The sequence below is a fragment of the Syngnathus leptorhynchus genome, chromosome 5, assembly GCF_054491065.1.
Source record: "Syngnathus leptorhynchus isolate UIUO chromosome 5, UIUO_Slep, whole genome shotgun sequence".
Lineage (NCBI taxonomy): Eukaryota > Metazoa > Chordata > Actinopteri > Syngnathiformes > Syngnathidae > Syngnathus > Syngnathus leptorhynchus.
In genome coordinates this window covers 6,015,493-6,041,971 of record NC_141199.1, presented here as the reverse complement: position 1 = coordinate 6,041,971, position 26,479 = coordinate 6,015,493, and the positions used below count along the sequence as shown (strand labels likewise).

Here is a 26,479-nt window from a genome sequence, read left to right as displayed (position 1 = left end):
AGTGGGGAGTCATTTTGTTTCTGCCAGGCTCCCACACATGACAAATTCTTCTAGTTCTCAAATTGCAAAGGAGGAAGAACATTTCACAAGATGAGATTCTCACACCCAGAAGTCACAGACGTGGAAAGTGAAAGTTTTCCCAAAGAGACCAAAATGTTACAATTACAAGGTGGCTTTGCAGAGTTATTATTACTCTCTTAATCGCAGTGATTAATGTTTTTTCATTTGATTTTGTTTATTTTGACAAGTACAACACACTTATTACAACTTCTTTTAACTTTTTTTTTTTTTTTACATGACTTGTTGAACAGACAAAGCAAGGATTGAAGCAATTCTGCTTATCCAGTCCCTTCCCGATTGCAACCAAGGGTTTCACTGCCAGACACACAATCTACATTACTACAGTACTACCTACAATACTACCATAATCATGAAAAAAGACAAACAAAAGAAAACAGAAATTTGACCAAGATAACATATGATTTGAATATATCAATAACAAATAAAGTATTAGTTTAAATATGATTTGAATACAGCAATGACTTGAATACAGAAATAACAAATAAAATATTGACAACATTTTATGTGAGTGATAATGAAAGAAGTCAACACGAAGTGTCACAACCACCTGTTAAAGGAAACGCCTTAGGCCGGAAACATTGCATGGGCCCCACACTGAACCTTGCATTTGTATGGAGAACTGCAACCAGAAAGATGTGTGTTCAGCTTTGCCTCTTCCTCTTCATGTGGACTGTTGGTAAGTTATCTAGATTTTAAATTTCAAGTAAGATAATTTTGATGTATAAATCAAAGGACACAGATGCAGAGATAAATAACATTTTTGTGTGTATCTGGAATGTTCAAACTTGTTACTCTGCGAGACGCTCAAAGAAGCAAAGGAAGCTAGAAATGTTTTGACTTGAATACGGTAAAACTAATCAAACATATAAGCAATTATATGGTACACTAGTTACATATTGTAGTTATTTTTAATAACTACATACTGTTTGTCAAGGTTTTCTGTTAAAAGTTTTGATAAGGCAAAAACATAGTTACAGATTTATGAGCTCCTTGAAGAGACATAAAAGGAACATCCTATATTTGGTTAGCTTGTTCATGGAAGTGAGCAACTATGTTTGCCAATTAAATCACTGAGGTTTGTAATCACAACTTCAATTCTTAATGGAGTCTTAATGGAGTTCGGCCAGACAATTTCAAGAGATATATGTACACATAAAGTAATACGCGTTTGAGCAGTTTGTCATATTCAAAACCTTGAGCCAGACTTTTATTTTTCTCACAAACTGTAGCACTCCCTGTGTCTTTGACATTCAACATTGACACCAAAAACCCCAAAGTCTACCAAGGCAACCAAAAAGATTTCTTTGGGTACAAAGTGCTTCAATTCGCATCTGGCTCCAATAAGGGGTACGTTTGTTTCTTCTTTTGCTGTTTATTCCATGTATTTTTGTGGTTCAATTGACCTTGCTTGTAATTTAAAATACATCAGTCTCTGAGAGATATTTCACCAGTATCACATCTAACTCATCCATATGAGTGTTTCTCTTATCCTCAGAATACTTGTCACTGCACCGCTTCACAATAATGGATCTGGGGCAGTATGCAAACCAGATGATAGCCAAACTACAAAGTGCTTCAACCCACAAGGTACAGTTTGCGATGAAGACTGTATGATGCTTTGGAGTCACATCGAAGAGACTGTCTGTATATTTGCAGACTACTTGCTGGTTCAATGATCTACGACGTAGATCATTGAACCAGCAAATACGTAGATTCTACGTATTTCATTGACAGGAACGTAGTACCAGTAGAATTCTTCAAAATGTGGAATGACTCAACCTGAAAATTCTGAATTACATCCACACATTTTATTCATTCTATGTGTTCCATTTTGTAGTAATAGTAATGGTCAAGAGGTGAGGGGTCACTATGATTTTTGTAAAATCCTGTTCACGGTGCCGCTCATCTTCAGACGTGCACATGTCAGAGATAATAATAATGGTACCACTGAAATGCTATAATCACAGGACTCTCATTTGAAGACAAAGAATTACAAGTCAAGCACCTTGGACTGTCCATAGCTGAAGACACGATACACTCGCAGTTCACTGTAAGAAAACCTAAAATGATTTATTGCCATATTCATGCCATGCGATTTTCACTTTTGTTTCATCACTAAATAATCATGTTTTTGCTTCGTGCATCTTTCTTCTGTTTGTTTCTTTGTGATTGTTCACTTTTATGTTTTTTGTCTTGTCATAACACCTGTTCTTTGCTTTTTCTGTGAAAAATGACATTAACTGAATAGAGATCAAGGGTAAAAAATGGTGTCAAGAAACCCTACCACAGTTTCTGGTCTCTGTGGTCGCTACTTTCTGGGTCAGGATGCGACACACATGCTTACAGAATATTTTGTATCTCATTTCAGTGTCTGTAAATCATCAAACATCGCATTGGGCTTCCTGTTTCTTTAAAAGTGTGTACCAAATTGTTACTGCTCAAAATGTAATCTAGCCACAAATTTTTTGATACAACCTTTGTCACCCATTCTCTCATGAAGGTTTGCAGCCCTTACGTGGCTCATGAATGTTACGACAACTCCTACCTGAACAGTGTCTGCTTCAAAATGACAGAGAATCTTCAGGAGATCACCTCTTTTAAACCGATTTTTCAAGGTAAGTGAAATGTTAAATCTCTGAACATTCCTACTCAAAAGCCGAAGTCATTTTGTCCAAAAGGATTTTCCAGAATTAATGTATTCTCCTTGTAGAATGCAGAAAGAAGACCGTAGATCTCGTCTTCCTCTTTGATGGGTCAGCAAGCATGGATGAGAAGGACTTTGACAAGAATAAATACTTCATATTGGACATAATGAAGAGCCTCAAAAACACTTCTATCAAGGTTAGTGGCACATCAACAGTGGAAGATTCAAAGACAAACACAATCTGTTCTGTGACACTGGTCCCCATCAAAGTTGTCCTGATTTTAAAACAAATTTAAAATGAGGTGAAGCAGCCACCTTATAGATATAAAGATATCTCTGGCTGGGCAAACAGGTTCTGAGTTAGGAACCAGACAAAGTATGGCTTCCATGATGACTAAAATGAATGTGTACCATTTACCCTTACCCAGTCCCCTTGAGAGGGGTTGGACTCTCTTCCACTCTGGAGTTGCCCGCAGAGCAAGTGTGGGAATACTTATTGGCACTTATTGGGGTATATGTGTCCAGAACATTTTGTTTGAACTCCGTGTTGTACAATGTTTGAGTAGTTTGACTTCAGAGCCTCCACTGTATTTAACATGTAAACTCATTGTATATTTTTTCAGTTTGCAGCAGTTCAGTTTGCCACAACTTACAGAACAGTCTTTGATTTTATTGACTACCAAAATGGAAATGCAGAAAAAAAACTTCGAGAGGAACCTCATTTGGAGAGCCTCACCAACACTCACCAAGCCCTCAGATTTGTATTGTAAGTAATATGAAGACATTCCTTACAATTTTCAACCAATCCTAGGAACCACTGTAGTGTAATAATATGACTAGGTTCATTTCACCTTGAAAAATAGGTAGATATGAAAGGACCTGGTATGTCAGATGTGAGTTGTGGGTCTTTTTATTTTTTTGCATGAGACAAAGATTGAACTCTTTGGCGTGAATGCCAGGTGTCATGCTTAGAGGAAACCAGGCAACCTGACCAATATCATCCCCATAGTGAAGCATGGCAATGGCAACAATTTACTGTGAGATTGTTTTTCAGTGTTAGGAACTGGGAGTAGTCATGATTAAGGAAAAAGCGAATGTAGTAGTATACAAAAAACCTGCTCCAGGGTGCTCAGGACCTCAGACCGGTGTGAAGGTTCACCTCCCAACAGGATAATGACAAAGGAGTGGCTTCAGGAGAACTCTGTGAATGTCCTTGAGTCGCTTAGCCATCATAGTTGAATCTGGGCAAACATGTCTGGAACACTGGCGGAGCTAGGATTTTTTTCCTTAGGGGTCTGAGCATCATCTTCAAAAAGATACACCAAAAAAATATTGAGCAAAAGCTGCGAATATGTGGAAATGTTTTATTCATTTACTTATCTTAGTAAATAAGCAAAAAATAAAGTCTTCTTCACATTGTTATTATGGGGTGTTGAGTGAAGAAATTGGAAAATATATTGTTCCCTTTTGGAATGAGGCAATACAATGTGGGAAAACTGAAGCGCTAAATCGAAAGAAACAAAAGAAAATTTCTTATCGCAATTTAACATACAGTACATGCAGGTCATATGTACTGTTCTTTTGGGAATTATGAACAGAAACACAATTTGTACATTTTTCCCCCCAACAGGACAAACCTCTTTGAAAATAAACATGCTGGAGCCTCATCCGATGCAATCAAAGTTATGGTCCTGATCACAGATGGAGATCCAAGTGACGAAAATGAAGACGCAAATTACGTTATCAACGCTTATACTGAAAAACGTATCATTCGATTTGTCATTGGGGTCAGAGAACTTCTGTTTCTTGTTGAGAACAGTGTAAACATGTATTGTTTGGTTGAACAACTCCCATACTAAATTTGAATTCAAATTGGACAAGTTGCGTTGAGTCAAGATGAATATAGAAATATGTTCTTTGTTTTTGCTGTGGTTTCAGGTCAAAATTAAAAGTCTAGAGAAAGTGAAGGCTATTGCCTCAGACCCAAAGGACAAATATGCTTATAAAATTGAGAATTATGAAGGGCTCACAGGATTACTGGAAAAGTTTCAAGAACACATCTTTAACATAGAAGGAGACAACAAAGTGGCTCGGGCCCAAGACATGACCAATGAAATGTCACAGAGGGGATTCAGTGCTGCATTCTACAAGGTAAGCGACCTCTATCAATGGGGAAGTCAAGTCAAAGTTTTCTTTGAGAATATGTTCTATGCAAGCACACTTGTCTAAAAAGTTCTGTTTCATATTGTGTTTGTGGAATATCAATTAAGTAGAAAAATCTACTCCATCTCAGGGGTCGACTATTTTGAATTGTACTGACAGATATGCTGGTGACTGAGAATGACATCATAGTGCCTAAGGACGCAGCTTGTGAATGTCACGTGACCAAACCCAGGAACCTGGTAAGCCCTGACATACTTTAATGTCATTTTCAGTCACTGGCAAGGAGCTGTACGAGGCACAATGGCAACCTCCTGAGATGGAGAAGAACAGGTGAAATTTTATGCTTGATTCACATTCCACACAAACGCAACATTCATCACTAAGTTTTGATTATTGGGGGTCCTAGAACACATTATTATAAAGAAAATGTTGGCTTGGCTCACTTCACTTTTCACACTTTAGCCTGAAGCTTATCTAATTGTCATTCTAACACAGTGCCAGTAATTCTTGTAGTCCCACCAGAGATTTTCATTTTACCATTCAATTATGATAATGGTGATAAAATGTAATGTTGTGATTCCCCATTACAGGACACCTTGATTCTGGGTTCAGTGGGATCAAACAGCTGGCGTGGTGCTCTGTACGAACGTCAAGATCAAATAGAGACAGCGATTGAAGATCCGCAAATGCAGATGGACTCTTACATGGGTAATGGTTCTTTCTTTATCCTTTATGCTAGTGCGGTATAGGCTATACTAGTTCGACACGACAGCGTCCATGTGGAGGTTGAAAATCCCTTGGATCCTTTTTGTAGTGAAACCTTCATATAGTCACAATCCAAGTCAACATCCCTTGACCTTGTGATTCTTAACCCTCCACGGACACATCAAATGAAATGCTCCTGGCATATGTGGTTCTGCATCTAGTATATCACAGTCAAGAGGTTCTGGGTTTGACTCTGCTCGGGCTTTTCTCCAGGTACTCATTCCAAAGTCCAAAATCCTGCATGTTAAGATAATGGAATAATAAACGGCCCAAAGGTTCACACTTTTGGGAAGTTTGAGTGACCATGTGAGCTTCAGTCATATTATATACATGTATGTACCTTGCCCAGCTCTTCCATGACCCTGAACTGGATAAGCAGAAGAAAACAAATAAACACTGTAGCTTCTATTTTAAGGGCCAAACTGTCACAATAAAACAATTGTTAAAGGTTTGAATGAACAGTACATGTTAAAATTCCCAACTGTCATACAAAAATTAAAACTCAAGAACAATCAAATCCAACACCCATTGATGACCTGTGAAATATAAATTGCTTGCATTGCCGTGAGGAGCCAGAAGCTTGATTCTCCGTTTTTTACAACACCCGTAATTGTCGTACATGAATGTATAAATAAAGAGCTGCATAGTCAAATAAAAAAGATAATGGTTATACATTCCCTTCCTTAATTAATGATGCGTAAGGTAGCAGATGAAGTGGCAAACACGCACAAATCCATGTTCTCACCCATGTCCAACTTCCCTGTAACAACATTAGCAGATTAAAAAAAATAAAAGCACTTATAACCTGACTAAGAGTAGTCATATTTATTGCATTCAACATTCGAGTAATGTATAACCTGTAATGTGTATTTTCTTGCAGGATACTCAGTTTCTGTAGGACAGGTGAATGGGGTTCCACTATATTTCACAGGTGCACCAAGATTTGAGCATGTAGGCCAAATCGTACTTTTCGCGCGCAACGGGAACAGCTGGAATGTAAGCCAACGAATAAACGGGGAGCAGGTTAGTGAAATTTACGGAATTTATTGTATGTAGTCAAGTATTATGCATAAAAAAGTCATTTTATAATTCGACTTTAGAAAAAAAAAAATTTAAATTCAAAATGACAAGAGAGTAATTCGTAGCTACAGAAAAGAACTTAGAGAAATATTCGTCTTTCAAAACACCCGCTGCTTTTTCAGGGGTTTTTTTAAAGTAACAGACAAATATTTGTTTTCCAAAATGTCCATGCAGATTGGTTCCTACTTTGGGGCAGACCTTTGCACTGTAGACGTGGACTCGGACGGTAGCAGTGATTTTCTCCTGGTGGGAGCACCACTGTTTTACCACCCTCAGAAGAAGTCTGAGGGACAGATCTACGTCTACACGCTAACTGATGAGGTGGGCTGGAATGCGAATTAAGAACTAATGAATCGATGAATATGCTTAAAAGGTTGCTTTCTCCAGATGCTGGTAAAAAGTGAAATAAATGTAGCCCAACCGTCCAAGGGGAGATTTGGTACCAGCATAGCCAGTCTTGCAGATCTGAATGGGGACGGGCTGCGAGATGTTGCAGTTGGGGCTCCTCTTGAGGATGCTAATGCGGGGGCAGTGTACATCTACTTTGGTGACAGACACCAAGGGATACGCAGTGTTTATAGTCAGGTGAGACATACTGTTTGTATAACACTGTAACTTGAAGAGACTGTCTCTGGTTAATACAAGTCAGACAACTGCTGCAACTTCCTGTCTGAAACAGTTATCTGCACCATCCCTTTGTTATTAAGAGTTGCTGTTTTAAACCATCCCTTGACTGGAGGTACGAATAGGTACACTTGCAGAAGTCCAAAACAGATCAATATACTGTTCGCTGTGACAACAGCAATATAGAAAGCAGGCACTATATTGAGAGCAGTGTGTTAATTATCATCCTTGGAGTTAGCTGTAGGATAGAAACACACTGCATCATACTTTATGTGAACAGATTGACCCTAATGGCCTGTGATTGGCTGGCAACCAGTTGGTGTATAACTGCTAGGATAGGCTCCTGACCCCTGTGGAGACAAGCGGTACAGAAAATGGATGGATGGACATTGAGCATATACAACACTGCAAACTAAAACCACAATAAAAACCTTTTTTTTTTTTAAATTAAAACTGCTTTGAGTATCATTAAAATTTTGCATTATCTTTGGAAAGATGGAATCATTGATACAGCTATTGTATTGAATGTCTATGTTCCTGGCCAATGAATTTGCAGTATTAATACATACCAGAAATGTATCTCCCATTTCAGAGAATCTTAGGGCGTGAAATAAAACACGGGATGAGATTCTTTGGGCAGGCCATAAACGGAAACATTGACCTCGGAGATGATGCTCTACCAGACATTGTTGTTGGGTCCTACGGAGCAGCTGTTGTCTTAAGGTATGAATATCATATTCTGATACTGTGAAGACCTGTATATGGGCAACCTGTTATTATTCTGCCAATCATCAGTTGAAATGGTGATAGTTTTTCCTGATATAATTCCTCCATAGACAGTATTGTACGGTATATACAGTACATATCGCTGGCGTCTGGCAACTCATTCGATTAGTCAAATTGCAACACCCATGTGTCAATTGAGCAGTAGGATAGCTTTGTGAAAAGGCCGGTGCCAGAGTCAAACCCTTTGAACTGAGGCAAACATGCTAACCACTGTTCCACCGTGCTGCCATAAATTAATGATAACTTCATGATAACTAATAAATGAATAATATATTTGAATAAAAAATATAAAATGACCGTAATTTTCGGACTATAAGTCGCTCCGGAGTATAAGTCGCACCAGCCATAAAATGCACAATAAAGTGAAAATAAAACATATATAAGTCGCACCGGAGTATAAGTCGCACTTTTGGGGCAAATTTATTTGTCAAAATCCAATACCAAAAACAGACCAGCAACAACAGGCTAAACGATACGGTATGCTAACGTGACATATACACAAACGAGGAGCTGAGAACGGGCCTGACGTAACATTCAGTTATTCAAGTAAGTATTACATAAATAACACGTTTATCAAACCATCTGTGTCACTCCAATTCATTAAATCCATCGATCGTGCTTTATGTAAACAATGCCGCGTATGCTGATGTCGGACCCGTTGTAAGTTGCATTTCTAATTATTCCACAGACCCATATAACGATATATAAAGTATATTTCAAATAACTATCATATTACAACAATATTATCAAACCATCTGTGTCACTCCAAATCATTAAATTCATCGATCAAATTCCTCCTCCTTCATGTCAACAACGCCGCGCACGCACGCCGCACAGATCTAGTATATAACTATATTGTAGCGTTAACAAAGTACCAGGAAAGACGTGGGTTTGGTAAACGTCTCTTTATTTAACAAAACAAGAATTCAACGAGCCAACAACTACTGAACTTCCAGCCACGGAGGTGGAAGAGAGCTCCATAAATTGGACCGGGCGTGCGTAAAAGCCATGTCCGAGCCCCATCCACCGTTCCCGGACAGCCACCTGGCCGAGCGCCGGCCCCCGACTTCCATCCACGGAGGTGAAAGAGAGCTCCCGTCGAGAAGGATCGGGCGTGCGTAAATCCATAATATTTTTTCAAACCTTCTGTGTCACTCCAAATCATTAAATCTTTCAAACTCTTCGTCCTCCGTGTCACTTACAAACAAAGTCGCTAATGATGCCGGTAGTACGTGGGGCCCTTTGTCATCTTCGTCATCCCGTGATCGAATCCTTTGGCCTTTATGTAAACAACCGCTGCGTGGCATGGACGTAACTTGCAGTTCAAATGACAGTAATCCCTTGCTACATCGCGGTTCGTTTTTCGCGGTTTCACTACATTGCGGATTTTTGAATTTTGAAAATTTGCGAAAAAATCACATATAAGTCGCTCCTGAGTATAAGTCGCCCAATCTATGACAAAAACCGTGACTTGTAGTCCAAAAATTATGGTATATAATATATAACATATATCTATATATATATATATATTGTGGTGAATTGTCTTCGTTGCTCCGCTGGTCTCAAAAAAAAAACACTTGGTGGAAGATGGCTGGCTCAGAGAAGGAATACATCAGTGACACACGGCTGATTGGAAAAATATTTTATTCAACCGATGTCGGAAGAAGTTTTCTCACGCCCAAAAGACAAGATCTCTTATACCTGGCGAGACTCATGATCTCATCGCTTTTAATAATAACTGCAGTTTGAGGCTCAGTATACTTGCCGTTTGTTGTCCCTAAAAGGCCATCTACTCGGTTCTTTTCTGGTCACGGACAACTGGCCATTCTATATTCAGTCGTACCTATACATTACTGAAACTAAACCTCCCTATCCAGCACAAATAGGCCTGTGCTTGACCTGGTGCTTGACCCCGGCCTTGTGAGGGCAACATACAGAGAGACATGCAGGCAAAAATACACTACAATATAAATATAAATATAGACTAAATAATACAATTGATAAATTGACGATAACTCTTAAAATTCTTTAACAATTTCGACATGAATTGATTTGTTACAAACAGCAGAAAAGCTGATCTAATACCAGTCATGTGAGTAATTTTATAATCAGGCTTTCATACATTCACTTTAAAAGTAAGACGAAATGCTTTTTTTAATTTCAGAGATAGAGATAAGCAAAAATCAAAAACATCACCACCTACAACAATGAACTTAAGTTAATGAAGGTTAATTTAGATTGTTTTTTTCTATCAAATTGTTGAACAGAGTAAAATTGATTGAAGCATAATTAAAAGCTTCTAAAACAAATATTGATGTTGAAAAATTAAATTGTCATATTTGTATAGAATAAAAGAAATATAGCCTAATCTTCTATTTTGGACATTTTCAAATCCGACTCCAGAAGAATAGTGGCTCATCAATCGTGAAACTCACCGCACATCACTGTTTCAGAACCTGAACACTGTTTCTATCCTCAATAAAAGTACTCAATAAGTACCCAATAAGTATGCAGTAGTACTGTACTAAGTAAGTAAAATCTCCCCCCCCCCCCCCTTCCTGTTTATTCCAGGTCCAGGCCCATTGTTAATGTTATAGCTCGTCTGTCTTTTCAGCCAAAGGAAATTAGCATTGACCAATTTGACTGCTCGACGAACACAGGCACGATTTTACCCATGGTTAACTTAACAGTCTGCTTTGGAATAGTAGAAACAACAAAGAGTAAAGCAGGTAAGAATGATGACCCATCCATCCATCCTCTGTACCGCTTTATCCCCACGGGGGTCGCTGGTGTGCTGGAGCCTATCCCAGCTGTCAACAGGCAGTAGGCGGGGGACACCCTGAACCGGTTGCAGGGCACACAGAGACAAAAAAACATCCGCACTCACCCGTAGGGGAAATTTGGAGTGCTCAATTGGCCCACCAAGCATGTTTTTGGGGGATGAGGGAGAAAACCGCAGTGCCCAGAGAAAACCCACACAGACACGGGGAGAACATGCAGACTCCACACAGGGAAGGCCGGAGGTGGAATCGAACCCGCACCCTCCTAACTGTGAGGCGGACGTACTAGCCAGTGCGTCACCGAGCCGCCCAAAATGATGACCCATTAAATTAAAAAATGCAAAATTCCAGCATAAGCTTTGTGGTTTTAATTACTGTACCAAATTTCACAGCGGTCATTTTGAGATTGTAAACAAATAGTAAATAGAAGGGCAGATAAACTTACCAGGGTCATATAAAAGTATAGAACTATTTTCCACGTATATATTCCACATTTTAGATTTGGTGAGTTTCAGGACAGAGTTGTTGGCAGGGATATATTGTTCACATGAATGCAGCATTAATATAACAAGTTCCCTGATAAGAATGGCAGTGTCTATCTGTTTGTTGACTTCCATGATTTGAGAAGTAGCTTGCTAACTAATCAACATTTGAGTAGGCAAAGATGATTATGGTACGCCACCTTTTTTTTTTTTTGGTCGCTTGCCTTGGTGGAGGGCTCCACTTGACTGAGTTATGTATGGTCATTATTCACAGAGCAGGCACAACATTATGAGCACACAGCAAAATACAACAGATGCATCACATAATTTGCCACAAGGGTAACATTGTTCAATTGGATTGACCCTGTCAGAGAGTAGGAGTAATAGTAGTAGTAGTAGTAATCATCATTCTTGTAGTTGTAGTTTGCAGTAGTGTGGAACTGTGCTGCATCATGAGAGCTGTTCCTCATATGTTTTACTGTTTGATGTGGTAACCACAATATTAAACATCACGCTCAATATGTACTACAGTTGTAACTCTGCAACTTGGTATTCTTTAAAGTAGATCATAAGGCCATGCATACAATAAAGTCATTTAAGTTAGTAGTGCATTTTGGTACAGGTACAGGCTCAGTTAATGACCAATCACAGCTCAACTTGCAAACATCACATGACTAAATTCAGACAACTGGGGAGTCGCGATTGGTTGAGACCAGGCAACAGCTATGTGATTTTCTGTCGAGAGATTTCAGTTCTGACCAGCTCAGTGGCCTAGTGGTAGAGTGTCCGCCCTGAGACTGGAAGGTTGTGGGATCAAACCCTGGCCGGGTCATACCAAAGACTATAAAATGGGACCCATTGCCTCCCTGCTTGGCACTCAGCATTAAGGGTTGGATTTGGGAGATTAGATCTCGAAATGATTCCTGAGCGTGGCGCTGCTGCTCACTGCTCCCCTCTCCCCCCAGGGTATGGATCAAAATCACACGGGATGGGTAAAATGCAGAGGACAAATTTCACCACACCCAGATGTGTGTGTGACGCTGATCATTGGGACTTTGACTTTTGAGTCAAAATGACCGCCCTTTAAGATGTTTCAAAAAGGGTGGATTTATATTCCGCAAACACAATATTAATCAGAATATTGTATTGAGACTTGTGAGGTTGCATAGAACATTTTGAGGAAAACAAATCTTCAATCAACCAATCATCAATCAATTTGGAATGAGGCTTAGCATGAAATTTGGCAAAATAAAGTAAAGCACTGTGAATACTTTGTGCATGCACTGTAATCCTAAAACTTGTGTCTGCAGGGTCCACAAAGTTAGGACTAAACATTTCATACATGCTTGATGTGGATCCAATGAGACAATCACATCGAGGTTTCTTCAGTCAGAGTGACAGGAAATCAAGAAGTCTTACTTTCAGCTATGAATTGGTGGAGCAACACAAATGCTTCCTGTACCTCATCTACATGCCAGTATGGATGATTTCATGCAATTACTCCTGTGTTCTAAAAATACTTACAAGAGAGCATTTCTGGTCCACTAAGTATGTCTCAGTTGTACTTTTCCCCTCCTAGAAATGTGTGAAAGACACACTGTCACCTCTCAGCATCAAATTAAACTTCTCTCAGGTGGACAGTCAGCATGCAGATGTTGTCCTCAACGCAGATGGCAAAACACAAGCTGTGGTCGAGGTAGCAGCTGTGACATCACTGATGTATATTTTCATTTTGGTATGTTCTGATCATTTCAAACTATCCATGTAGGTTCCTTTTGAAAGACAGTGTAAAAAGAATGACACCTGTATTGCTGAAATTGAAGTGGACTTCAACTTCTTGTAAGTATATCTTGCAAGTGCAGCACAGCATATTCATACATTTAAAATATATGCTGTATCCTTTAGGACTCCAACATTACTGGTGGCTGAAGATACTTACTTTAACATGTCCATTACAATAGCTAATCATGGTGATGACTCATACAACACCAGCTTGACTATGCACTACCCCCCAGGCCTCTCCTACTCCAGGATGTCTCAGATTCTTACACAGGTGATTCAAAGAATTGTATGACTGCCAAAAAAATATTGATCACAAAACACAAATTTGAATATATTATTATGAATATCATACATTTAAAACAATGACAGGCCACAAGACGAACAGCCCACAACTGCGATGATCTGGAAGACGTATTTGACAAAACAATATGTGGAATCAGCCTTCCTGTGTATCGCAGCAGATCAACCGTGAGTTCAACTTAAGCACACAACCTCATGACATACGAGCGAGCAAAATTGAACCACATGTCCAACAAAATGTCCGTGGGCCCAAAAAACCACAAGTATCCTGATACATTTGTTTCATAATACGATTGGAAAAATGGCAAATGATTTAGCCATAAAGCCGCACTTAAACTCACTTGAAGATGCACTTGGAATTTCTTTTATTGAACTGTTTCTTTCTGCTTGTCTAACATCATTCTTTTTATCTGCATGTGAAGGCAACATTTCAGAGCTCTTTCCAAATCTTCACCAATTATCAATGGAATGACACTATTGCAATTAGTGTGGTTGCGAAAAGGTAGGTAGATGTCTTTGCTATGGTTTTACTCATGTTTGAATATTTTCTGACTCTTTAAAAATGTCTGCCTGTTTTGTATTCTCAGTGATAATAACAACTCCACCATGTCTAACCTGACCAAGATGCTTCCAGTACAATATGAAATAAAAATGGCAATAACAGTGTAAGTCCTTATTAACAGGATTGTCACCTTGTGAGACTAATGCTTTTCCTATACATACAGAGTTTATAGTCTCTTTCAACCAGCCATGTTTACAATCAGTAAATGGAAGGGTCGAGACTTTTGGCTCGTCACTTGTCAGCGAGTCACTCACGTGATTTGTGACGGAATTTTTAACGCAGATGTACTTTCTGATGCAACCTTATACCAACCTTTATACCTGGCCAACCTTTATACCTGGCCTTGGAATCAGCAGTAGCTGGGTAATGACACAAGGGTCGAGAATCAAACTAATAAATGAAAAAAAGTGAAATATAAAAAATACATTTCAATATAAAATGTGCACTGTGCAGTGGGTGAAATCAGTCGGTGTAAAACTAGAAGCCTAGACACATGCTCTAGTTAGCTTCGCACTAACTAGCAAATAGAACGAAACAACAAATGGATAAGCAGTTCTGGAAATGGATTGATGGTTCACTCAAAAGACCCTGGGATCCGCCTTTATATACCTACTGCATTGTTTTTTGTTGTTGATTTTTTAGGAAAGAGGACACCACCACTTATCTGAACTTCACAGAAGAGGACACAGGCCCCAAAAAGATGTTCATTATATATAAGGTGAAACCAATCATTTAACTATAGGTAGACATCTATTTAAACATGAGTTGATTATGGCAACAAGTACTGCTAACTCCGGAGGTTAATATTTACTACCATGACTTCATACTAGCAACTCGACCACTTTAGAGGTGCGGGTGAGAGGTTAAACTTACATTTTTAATGTATTTTTAGCACATAGAGGCTGTCATGCTAGGATACCAGTCTCCATTTCCACATCCTTGTTAAAAATGCACATTCACTCTTGGCAGGTAGATAACCCTGGCTGGAAAGCCTTTCCTGTGAATGTGTCTCTGAGCTTTCCAACCCAACTTCAATACAACTTTGAATTTGAAAATTATCACGTCTTTGTACATCAGGTAACTTTCATAGTTCCACAAAACCGATAGCTGTCTGGCATGTTGACATTTCCATGAGTCTTTATTCAATTGTATCTTTTTTTCTCAAGAACAAAAGTCAGTGCAAAAACACGATTGCAATCAATTCTGAAGTAAGTCAAATAAATCTCGCAGTTGTCCACTTACAAATGATGTTAACTCAAACTGATTTCTCTTCGTTTTTAGTATTGTTCCCCAGAAAAACACTGCAAAATCATTGAGTGTGACACTGTCATGCTGGAGAGTGCATCGTCCACTGAGTTTAGATTGTCTGGAGATGTACAATTTAGCAACCTTGAGGCGCGTGCCCAGGTAAGTACTAATTTCCTCCATGCACTCACACAGACAAACTGTGCCACATGTAGCTAATCTGGCAACTGATAAAACTCTCACTTTGCAGAATAAGGCGTTTCTGAAAAGATATACTGGAGACATCGGAGAGGTTAAGTTCAAAAGCATGATCCATATTGATTACGACCACCAACGATATGTACTCGATTCTTCTCATGAACAAGAGGTATGTTCACATCAATCTGGCTCCAGGTAGCATTTTTGACATTACTGCTATGCTAATGATGTTCAAATGGTCACACTGTGATGCAAAGACTAAAGGACTGTCACATGAAAAGAGAGATGCCATGTGGAATGAGAACAACCCCACACAGAAATTGGTATGTTTTGCTGGACATATTTTGCACACAAAAAATACCACCAAGTAATCATCATCATAAATCACATACATATACTATGTACTTCATTTTTCATCTGTCAACAGACTGAAGTTCACGTTGAGTTCATCATTTCGCCTGATAAACTATTCATAATACTCACGGGAACTGGATTTGGACTTTCGCTTTTGATTCTTGTTACCATCATCATGTACAAGGTGAGTGATCTGAATGTCAGTGGGTGGATTCTACTCAAATTCCTCTTCTCATCATTTGTTTTGTGTACAAAGCTGGGATGTTTCAAGAGGAAAACAGTCCAGTATTATCAAGAGCAGGAAGAAGAGGCTGGCCTTCAGATGGGAGCTGCCGCTCAGGACAATGGTTGTACCAGCCAGGCCGGAAATGACGTGCCTGCTGAAGAAAAAACACTTCTTGAAGGCAACCCGCCGGCTGACACTGAGACAGCACCGGAATAAATGACCATGGCTGGACCAATACAGTCAAGTAACTCATGGACATACCTGTATGAATCCCTGTCAAGAAAACATTCTGTCATCGAAGTGTCCAACTAACATAATTTGGCGTGATTAATTTACTATTTTACGTGGTGTTTCTTATTGGTTGAGTTGACGTGTCTGGATGTTTTTTGCTGGTTAAAGTTTTTTTTCCCTCAGCGCCAGGATGAAATGTGGTTCTGCTGAGCACATGACTTGCCTTTTAGCCAATGGATAGAGCAGCAGATCTATATAACCCCGGATGACACGAGTGATGCAATTTTCCAGTAATCATTGTATGTACTGTATAGGCAATTATTGAAAGCACTAGACCTCATGTTGGTACACATAGAATTTGAATTTTCTTATTTAAAAAAATGTTGGTATTCTGTCCAAAATGATATTTGCAAATGATAACAGCCGTTTTAGTCCTATTGGATTCATTAAGCTGCAACTGAGGAATTCCAAGGCTCAGTGAGTGGTTAGTGCAAAGCTGCCTAGTTGAATGTACAAGCTCATCCATTGTCCCATGCTCCCATGTAGTGACAGAAAGGGCAAGAGTTGGTATGAATTGTTGGCTATCTGAGAATGAACTGAGGTGACGGCTGTGGATTTTCGATATATACATGTGTGTTTGATATGTCCAACTGAGAAACTGTCAATGCATATCATGGACACATCAGAGCCTACATCACACAGCAGACTTGGGTGCACTGTGTCCCCTATGGAGGTGGAACTGGAGAAGCCAAGGAGGTATGGACATGAGTTAGACCAGTGTTTGTCAACCTTATTTCATTCACGGCACCCCGTTTCACTGGAAAAAATCTCGAGGCACACCAACAAAAATCTGTTACGACGTAGCCACCTATATTAACAATATAGTAATTCTTATCAAAGTCTCTTGAATAGGAATCAACTCAAAAACGTCTTTTATCATCTTTTATATTTCTTCTTTCAAATCAAAAGTGCACTTAAAGTACAATAATATTTGGGCAAGATTTCACTGTTACAATATGAAAAGTTGCATGTACAAAATGTCAATCTCATATATATTTTAGATTCAAGAAGAATTTATTCGCCATGTTTGAGCGTGCCAAACAAGGAATTTGACTTCGTTACATCACAGTCTCTGTTCCACATTTAGGTGACTAACAATACTCAGGACATGTGAAAATGACAAATGACAATATTCTCAGCCATCCCCTGATCTTAAACTCCCATGAGGGCAAGAACAAACTCAAATGTCCGACTAGAGGAAGTGAGAAACCTCGAGAAGAGACCACAGATGGGAGGGTCCCTCTTCCAGGATGACCAGGCTGCAATGGATGCAGAGAAGACACATAGTACAAACAGTGTAGACAATCCAAAAAGGTGTGGAGAGCAGGATGTTATTGCACAGCAATGACTCTGAGACTCTAAGAGTGGTTTGAGTTCATCAGAGCAACAGCCTGGGGGAAGAAGCTGTCTCTGTGTCTGCTGGTTTTGGCGTACAGAGCTCTGTAACGCCGTCCGGAGGGGAATAGTTCAAACAGACTGTAACCTGGGTGAGAAGGATCTGTAGAGATGTTGCTTGCACGTTTCCTGGTCCTGGACAGGTACAAGTCTTGGATAGATGGGAGGTTGATTCCAATGATCTTTTCTGCAGTCCTGATTGTCCGTTGCAGTCTGTGCTTGTCTTGTTTGGAGGCCGATCCAAACCAGACAGTGATGGAGGTGCAGAGGACAGACTGGATGATGGCAGTGTAGAAGGTCTTCAGCAGCTCCCGCGGCAGGTTGAACTTCTCGAGCAGTCTCAGGAAGTACAGCCTCTGCTGGGTATTCTTTACTCGCTTGATGTGAAACCTGTGCATGTTTGGATGAACACAGAGCTGATATCCTGGTTAATTCGTTTTCAAGAAATATTTTTAGACCAATTAGGTGAAATTGGATAATTTTCCACGGCACACCTGACGGTCACTCACGGCACACTAGTGTGCCGCGGCACAGTGGTTGACAAACACTGAGTTAGACTACTGCGCCTACAGAATTGACCTTGTTAAGTGAAGAATAGTGGATGAACTGTTGTGTGGAAATTTACACTCAATGTCAAAATAACAGATCTTAAATTCCAGTTTGACAGCAAAAAGGTGAAAAATAGTAACCACACAAGAATTAAAAAAATATCAGTCAAAAATCTTCATTATGCTGCTTCAAATTCATTGATTTGTTGGGATGTCAAAACTGACCGCTGTCGGCAAAATAATAACTGTCATCACGACGAATTCAGATCACATGCATATAGTTTCACAATAAATAGGTATACAGTAGAACCCCGGATCTCAACGCTAATTCGTTCCAGAAGGATCGTCAAGAAGCAGAGTCATCGTGTTCCGAAGCAATTTGTCTAATTTTGTCTAAAACAGTACATAAAACCACAAAAACAATGAAAATACTGTGTAGCAAAAGCTTGGAGCACAGCCTTACGTGGTCCAAATGCAGCGACATATCAGACATCTAAGACAAATACTGATCTCAAAATAAATCAAAAAGACAAAATAACACTATTTAGCTATAACAGCTCAGTGGCCTAGTAGTAGAGTGTCCGCCCTGAGACTGGATGGTCGTGGGTTCAAAGCCCGGCTGGGTCATACCAAAAACTATGAATCCATTGCCTCCCTGCTTGGCACTCAGCATTAAGGGTTGGAGTTGGGAGGTTAGATCACCAAATGATTCCCGTGCGCGGCACCACTGCTGCTCGCTGCTCCCCTCTCCCCCAGGGGATGGATCAAAATCACATGGGGATGGGTTAAATGCAGAGGACAAATTTCACCACACCCAGATGTGTGTGTGACGATGATCATTGGAACTTTTGGGGACTTTTTAAACACATAACATACTTATCCATGGTAGAAGAGCATTAGCCCAGGAAATAATGTCCCAGAAGCGATTCGATGTGAATGAAAGGATGGCTTTTGTTTACAATTACCGTGTGACAAATGTAAAGTTAAAGTCCCAATGATCATCGTCACACACACATCTGGGTGTAGTGAAATTTGTCCTTTGCATTTAACCCATCCCCACGTGATTTTGATCCATACCCTCTCGCATTAAAGCTTGCTCTTAAAAATATTCATGACCCAGCCTCTTCAATATAATATAAAGCAGCTCTCTTTTTACAGTTGTTATCGCGTGAACTCAAATCTTCAGCGTGCACCCCCGTGATCTTGTGGTCTGGCGGGTGCAGCTTTCCGGAAGCGAACCGCACACGACCACAGTGAGACGTCACAATGGTTTAAACAACGTCAACTAACGTCGGATTACAAAATGTTGTTCGAGATCAGAGGCAAACACAGACATTTTGCGTCGAAAACCGAAAAATATGTCAACTACTGACGTGGTCAACTTCTGGGGTTCCACTGTATCATTGAGATACTAAGCACGGGTGGCCTCTTACGTTATAAGTGTTCAAAGGGAAAGTCAACCCCCAGATGTTCTTTGTAATAATGTTCTGTACAATTAAACAAATCAGAACACAGTGTTCTGGTTGCTTGGTTTGTGGAATATGAATTAGACAGGCAAAATATGTTTTTATCCATTTTACCTCTCGCTGTGGCCTGACCATGACATCGCAGGTTGCCTGTCTCAGGTCACAACCAATCACAGCTTATTATATGCTTTTACATGCTGACCAGAAGTTAAGGCCACCATGCCTTGCGAGAGTCCATTGCAGATGAACAGTTTTATTTGTGTGTTGCTCAAACCTCATTCAGTGTCTTGGTTATTTCTGAGCTGTAGTTCTAGCTCACGTAATCGCAGTTTGTGTTCATTCATCTGTGTCCTAAAATGTAGAATGACATAATCACAGGTAAATCAACTGCACATAATTCAACATTGATTTTGTGTCTGAATTTGTCAATATTGTTTAATGGATTTATTCCCTATGAATTTAATTGCATTTCTCAATCATGTCCACAATCTTAAAGGACGCATTGAATAGAAGGACAGAAGAAAACTCTCACTGGTTTGTATAAAAGTTCATCTTATCACAAGTAGTAATGATGTGGCCGAACACGTGACCTTCTGATCCTCTAACCAAGAAATTATTCATTAAATGACTTCCATATCTTGTTCAGTTCTTACGTGAGATGTTGAATTCTGGCTTCAAAGGCCTTTGTAATGTTTGTTGCCTCATCCTTTGAGCGTTGAATACTTCTCTGCTGTGCTGCGAGGAGATGCATCCTCTCAGCCTGTAAATTACGGCTTCTCTCCTCCAGCATCAGTATTTGTGCGTTGAATGTCTGCTCCTTCAACTTGAACTCTTGCTCCATCTGCATTATCTGGGAATGGGCAGCAGAACAAAAAGAAATAACAAAAATTATATTCAAATGGAAAAAGGTTGCAATAACTTTTTTTTAATGTGTTGGTTTATGAACTGGCTGTGAATTCTGAATAAGTAGTAATCCAAAAGAAATAAATTAACATAACACAGCAGAGCCTTTATTATAGTGTTAGTCTTGCATTAGGGAAATTAGTTGCACACATGCATAAGAATATCAAAGAATGAAAATAATCTATAAACATTATTCCAACATCAGGGAAAATAATGAACAGAATCAGAGCAGCAATTTATGCGGCAACTGTAAAAGAAATGTAATCACACAGCATATGATCCAACTTATCCCAGATTCATCCTACAAGTTGGTACCAGAATGTAAAAAAACAGGCACATGGTCATTTTCTTGCTAGGGCAATGGACTGGTCCAGCAGTAATTTGTTAATTTGGTAGATGTGCTGTCTGACTTGGGGTACTTGCCGTGCTCGCGAGCACATCTGCAAATTTGGGAACTACAAGTAGACTCAATTTTAGCCTCGGTAAAAGCAGGTGTAACTCGTGGTGTAAAGCAATTTTGTTGTATTGGATTTAGGCACGGGCAGACACATTTTTTTTCCAGGTCATAGCAGTAGTATTTGACTGAAAGCTTACATTCAAGCGGCGTGGCCATTCAGCACATTCTGTAGACATGTTTGATAGCAGAGAAATGTTCTGCTCTAGTTAATGATTCAATTTATTGTACAGTGGACCCTCGGTTTTTGAACGTCCCGGTTCTCGAACAAATCGGTATTCGAACAAAGAATTCGAGATATTTTTGCTTCGAATGTCGGACGAAATTCGGTACAATGCAGTCGCTCAATCGGGCAAAAATGCGCAAATGAAAAAATGCTCTAAAAAGGTGGTTTTTTTTGCTTGGAACAGATTACATTTTTTTACATTATTTGTAATGGGAAAACATAATTCGCAATTTGAACGATTCACTTCTGGAACGGATTGTGGTCGAAAACCGAGGCTCCATTGTACTTTGTGTTGTTTTATTTCGCTTTCCTTTAAAAACTAACAACAATTTACCAGATTTTTGGTCTTGTTTTGATTCAGCAAGGTTCTTCTCTGAAGTTCATCAATCTCCCTGCGGAGTTGCATGTTCTCCTGTTGCAGCTGGAGTCGCTGCTCACTGATAAGGTCAAAGTCCTTCCGAGCTGCAGCCAAACTGCTTTGCAGACGATGTATTTCCTCCTGACTGCGCAAGAGCTCTTCATTGTTGCTGTAGATGGGAGAAAAGGATAACCGCTACCTGTGGCTGACTTGGTGTCATGTAGCTTGAAGCAAGCTGTAACAATTAACTAAAAATTTAAAAAACACTCACTCACTCAATTTCAAACTTTTTTACTTTGCTTTGAGCATTTTGCAGAGTGGCGCTCATGTCGTCTCTTATCCTCTCTGCATTTAGGCATCTCTGCTCAAGAGCATTGATCTTTTCAAGGTCTTGCTCTGTTCTGTATTTTGTCATCTGAAAGAAACACAAACCGTAAAATACACACAAAAAAATCTTCCAACTTCCATTTCATGCAAAGTACCTTCTCCAGTTCCTTCTCAACCGCTTTTTTGTCTTGCTTGCACCTCTCGATTTGAATGTCTTTGATTTCACACTCCTGGAGACAGTTGAGGCGAGTTACAACAAGAGAGAGCAGTGTAGAGGTTGTACACTGACTGGAGCACCGGTTGAGATGAGAGCAAATTAAATCTCAAAGAGTTTTACCGTTTGCAAATGGGACAACTCTTCTATCATTTGCAGGAGTTCAACGTTGCACTGCTCTCGCACATTATCTACCTGGTAAATATACAAGTCATAGTTCACTCACAGTTAATAAATATCATATTATATATATATATATATATATGGTATAATTTGATATTTATATATATATATGGTATAATTTGATATTTATATATATATATATGTATATATAAACACACACATACACACACACGCACACATGCAATTTCTTCCATACACGTGTACCTCCTTCCTGGTGCGGACAGCAGCTTCCTGGATTAAGTGTTGGATGGCCTTATCTTTGCTCTCCAGATCCATTGTCTTCTGCCCCTCTTTAACCAATGCCTGAAAGGGGAAACACACACACATAAACACACACGCACGCACACACACACACACACACACACACACACACACACACACACACACACACACACACACAATCATTGCTCAAAGGAAGGGAAAACTTTTTCAACTTTGAACTTTTTCAACTTTTTCAATTTGTTAATGTTGTAGCAGGATTGGGGACCCAAGTGCAGGAAAGCAAACAAGCAGTGCAAATATGGCAAATTTAATAAAAAGATACATGAATAAGGTACTTCGGTATTCAAAATGCAAAACACAACAAAAGTCCAAAATCAAAAAACAAAATTCTGGAAAGCAGCTTGGAACTCATGATAGGACAAATGAAGCGGTGCTTTGGAGCATTCTTGAAGAAAAGTGGGCATGCTAAATGTAGCCCCGAATCGAAGCATGTATCAGGTTTGAAAAAAAATCATGTGACCGATGACAGACTGGTCCTTCCATGTACCATTGCCTCATATGTAACGCTGGGGGAATTTGTCATTTTCTTGAAGGTAGTTGACAAGTCACAGTGGCCATTAGAAAATATTTGAGTGCTCATGTACTTAGTTGATGTTTTCATTGGATTTTTTATATACGTATACCTTTTGAAAAGACTGTCAATCAAATCCTAATCGCGGATTCGAGGCTCATTTTTTGTAATGTTAGAAGCTCATATTTATTCAGGGTTGCTCATAAACATAATGTTAAATTTATTCCATATTTGCACCACATTATTTCCACTCCGCACTTACTGTTAAAAGCACTGTTACACTACAGTTTAAAAGTTTGGGGTCACCCAGGAAATTTAGTGTATTCCATGAAAACTAACATAATTGCACAAGGGTTTTCAAGGGTTTTCTAATCATCCATTTGCCTTCCAACAAACACAATTAGCAAACACAATGGACCATTAGAGGCATGGTTGCTAAAAATGGGCCTCTTTCACCTATGTAGATATTGCAGTAATAACTAGACGTTTGTTGCTAGAATCGTCATTTACCACATTAATGTGAGCGATGTATCGAGCGTATTCCTGATTAGTTTATTGTTATCCTTGTTGAAAAAAATAGCAATTTCATATTCAAAATAAGAACATTTCTAATTGACCCCAAACTTTTGAATGGTAGTGTACATTCAGCTGCTGCGTCGGGAATTTAACAACTGGGGCTCGCTCACATCTTGTTTTGCATTTCATGAAACACACTAATTCTTAAACACAAAACATCCCAATGTGTGTGGTAAATAAATATTCCTGTCTATAACTAAATACCCCCGCATGCACAGAGAGTACAGTTTTGGGTGACATGGCAGACTGGGTTGGTTTTATGTTCAGACTGAAGCATTGTTACTTCTACTTCAGTATTACCGTATCGGCCCGAATATAAGACGACCCTGATTATAAGACGACCCCCTCTTTTTCAAGACTCAAGTTTGAAAAAAGACTTTTTGAAAACCAAATGTAATTTTTAGACAGAAACTAATTCCAGTACATCTGAAACAAATGATTATCAGAATATATTCGAGAGAAAAAGCATGTTATTTTGCCTCATTCAAATTATGCAAAAACTGTCTATCACATCTTAATATCTGTACATTTAAATATGTAAACTAAAGTGCAATCACATTTGTAAATGAATGGCTTCTGTTTTTACCATTTTCTGTTATCTCTTCTTTTATTTTCTTCCCTCTTCTTTCTTACCACTATTTTATCTTCTTCTTCGTGCTACCGCTATTTCTATTTTAATTCTTCGTGACAGGGGTTCATTTTGGCATTCGCTTTAAAGATATCTGGCGCCATCTAGCGTTGTGAATGGGTGTAATGTCTAGACCCCGAATGTAAGACGACCCCCACTTTTTCAGTCTTATTTCAATGCAAAAAAACACCGTCTTATATTCGGGCCAATACGGTATTGACCAGTAGATGTCCCTAATGAGCATACGGCGCTTTGAGAAAGGAATCACTTCTCAACACATTTGGACAAAATGCAAAAACACTGACCAGACAACAAAGAACACCTGGACCACACACAAGGGGTTGGAGGGACCTGATTGGGTAACACGAGGGACCGGGTAACTGAACACAAGTAGACACAATATCCTAACAAGACAGACATACAAAGGAACATGAGAAAAGATGAAAAGGAACTCCAAATCACAAACTAAATCAACCAAATGCATGACCACTTTGAAGTGCGAAGTTTTGTTAATTGAAAGAGACATGTTGAAGTAAGAGAGTGACAATCCAGACCTTAACCACATCATGCTTCTGGACTGCCAAAGCCTCATCCACCGGCACACACCCGTGGACTTTGTTCACAACCTCACACGTGTTGTGGTCAAGGGAAGCACATGGGACCTGGAGGGTACTGATCTTTGTGTTCAAGACAGGTTGTTCCTCCAAAGCATTCCCTGACTCATCATTTATTCTAGGCAGGTATGTATAAACAATGTTAAACTCTCCAATTAATTCATCTGTTTTCCGATTGCCTAATCCATAAGAGGGAAATTGGTACGAGAGATCATTTGCAGGCGAGGCAGAGTTTGTCACATGCTTACTTTGCTTCTTGCTGTCTAAGGACTGACTGAAGTGGTTGGACATGATTTCTTTCCTCAAGGCACTGAGCCTCCGCTACATCCTCCTCCTAAAAATTCAATTCAAAGTTGGAAAGTCACAATATAGAACATTATATGTGGCTGATAGTTACCAAGTTTCTTGTAAATAAGTATTGTGCTCAACTCTAATTTTCAGTTGTATTTGAAAAAGTCATTAGATTTGTATTATTTTTTTCCTTCAGTTTGAAACAAAATCAGTTTGATCTCAAGTGTATAATATTCAAATAGTGAACTAAGTCAATTTACTGTCGTATAAGAACACTTATATATACTGTATCTTTATTCACCCTTTTATTAATCTGCCCTTCAACGCATTCCTGTTGTTCGGTCATTCCATCCATTTTGTATGTGGCACTTCTCAGATCATATTCTTAATTATTGCAGCAAGACAGACGATTAGTGCAACCTTGCTTTTGTGAATACAAGTACCTTTCAGTAATGGTCTACATTGTAAATCATAACCACATTGCAGTTTTGAAGTGTTGCTTTCTTATTTTTATACTGTAAACAAGAGCTCTCTCTCCCCCTCCCTCTCTCTCTCTCTCTCTCTCTCTCTCTCTCTCTCTCTCTCTCTCGCTCCATGCATATATATATATATATATATATATATATATATATATATATATATATATAACAGTATTGTATATGAAACGTTTTACGTAATGACAGCACTGCTCATTAGGTCATCGTTAAGGCACATAAAGCCACGTCGCCATTGCGTTGAAAGGAGAATACAGGAAGATAGTGCCTGTGTCAAATGTCGTGTATTTTACGCGGGCTAACGGACTTATTCAACGAAACGTGCAATAAGTCATTTCCAAGACAAATGGCACCACCTGCTGGCAAAATGCACGTTGCGTTTTCAAGTTTTAAAAGAGTGAGCCTTCGGGTTAGTCATGAAACAAAATTGGAAAACTACAGTATTTTTATTTAGACATCCTTATAGCTAAAACAGTCATTTTACTCTTAAAAACATTTATCATATTCGAAGGCAGTTTAAAAAAATATATTTTTGGGGTATTGAGGTTTTTTTTCTTCTTCTCCATAGTTTTGAAACTTGCAATTTGTTTCGTGTTGTTCCAAATGTTTCTCTCAACACAAACAAGCATGGGCTGGTGACCATGTC

The 26,479-nt window shown here is 39.2% G+C and overlaps 2 protein-coding genes across 5 annotated transcripts; one reads left to right on the top strand and one right to left on the bottom strand.

Annotated features, from left to right (window-relative positions):
- The first annotated feature begins 36 nt into the window (after window positions 1-36).
- LOC147056528 (integrin alpha-M) lies at window positions 37-18,509 on the top strand. 2 transcript variants are annotated; one of them, XM_085911042.1, is made up of 30 exons: window positions 37-757; window positions 1,311-1,428; window positions 1,577-1,668; window positions 2,049-2,131; window positions 2,582-2,696; window positions 2,792-2,922; window positions 3,349-3,491; window positions 4,356-4,512; window positions 4,664-4,876; window positions 5,479-5,596; window positions 6,534-6,676; window positions 6,908-7,054; window positions 7,121-7,318; window positions 7,950-8,080; window positions 10,715-10,872; window positions 12,716-12,882; window positions 12,985-13,101; window positions 13,174-13,244; window positions 13,311-13,458; window positions 13,557-13,655; window positions 13,910-13,989; window positions 14,075-14,152; window positions 14,692-14,767; window positions 15,019-15,126; window positions 15,216-15,257; window positions 15,331-15,456; window positions 15,545-15,661; window positions 15,750-15,815; window positions 15,920-16,030; window positions 16,103-18,509. In XM_085911042.1, the coding sequence occupies exons 1-30, from the start codon at window positions 664-666 to the stop codon at window positions 16,286-16,288; spliced, it is 3,633 nt and encodes a 1,210-aa protein (XP_085767168.1). In that variant the 5' UTR covers window positions 37-663; the 3' UTR covers window positions 16,289-18,509. The 2 variants fall into 2 exon arrangements, with proteins under 2 accessions (XP_085767168.1, XP_085767169.1); XM_085911043.1 differs by lacking the exons at window positions 37-757; window positions 1,311-1,428; window positions 1,577-1,668 and adding an exon at window positions 2,450-2,497 and having other exon boundaries at window positions 2,051-2,131.
- Window positions 17,240-25,906, bottom strand: LOC147056527 (sodium channel and clathrin linker 1-like). 3 transcript variants are annotated; one of them, XM_085911048.1, is made up of 12 exons: window positions 25,641-25,906; window positions 25,297-25,382; window positions 24,989-25,166; window positions 24,740-24,838; window positions 22,642-22,740; window positions 22,378-22,449; window positions 22,196-22,270; window positions 21,989-22,128; window positions 21,690-21,882; window positions 20,426-20,622; window positions 20,047-20,123; window positions 17,240-18,148 (listed from the first exon to the last, which is right to left on the bottom strand). In XM_085911048.1, the coding sequence occupies exons 1-11, from the start codon at window positions 25,692-25,694 to the stop codon at window positions 20,048-20,050; spliced, it is 1,269 nt and encodes a 422-aa protein (XP_085767174.1). In that variant the 5' UTR covers window positions 25,695-25,906; the 3' UTR covers window positions 17,240-18,148; window position 20,047. The 3 variants fall into 3 exon arrangements, with proteins under 3 accessions (XP_085767174.1, XP_085767172.1, XP_085767173.1); XM_085911046.1 differs by having other exon boundaries at window positions 24,989-25,382; XM_085911047.1 differs by having other exon boundaries at window positions 24,989-25,382; window positions 25,783-25,906.
- Between the last annotated feature and the right edge of the window lie 573 nt (window positions 25,907-26,479).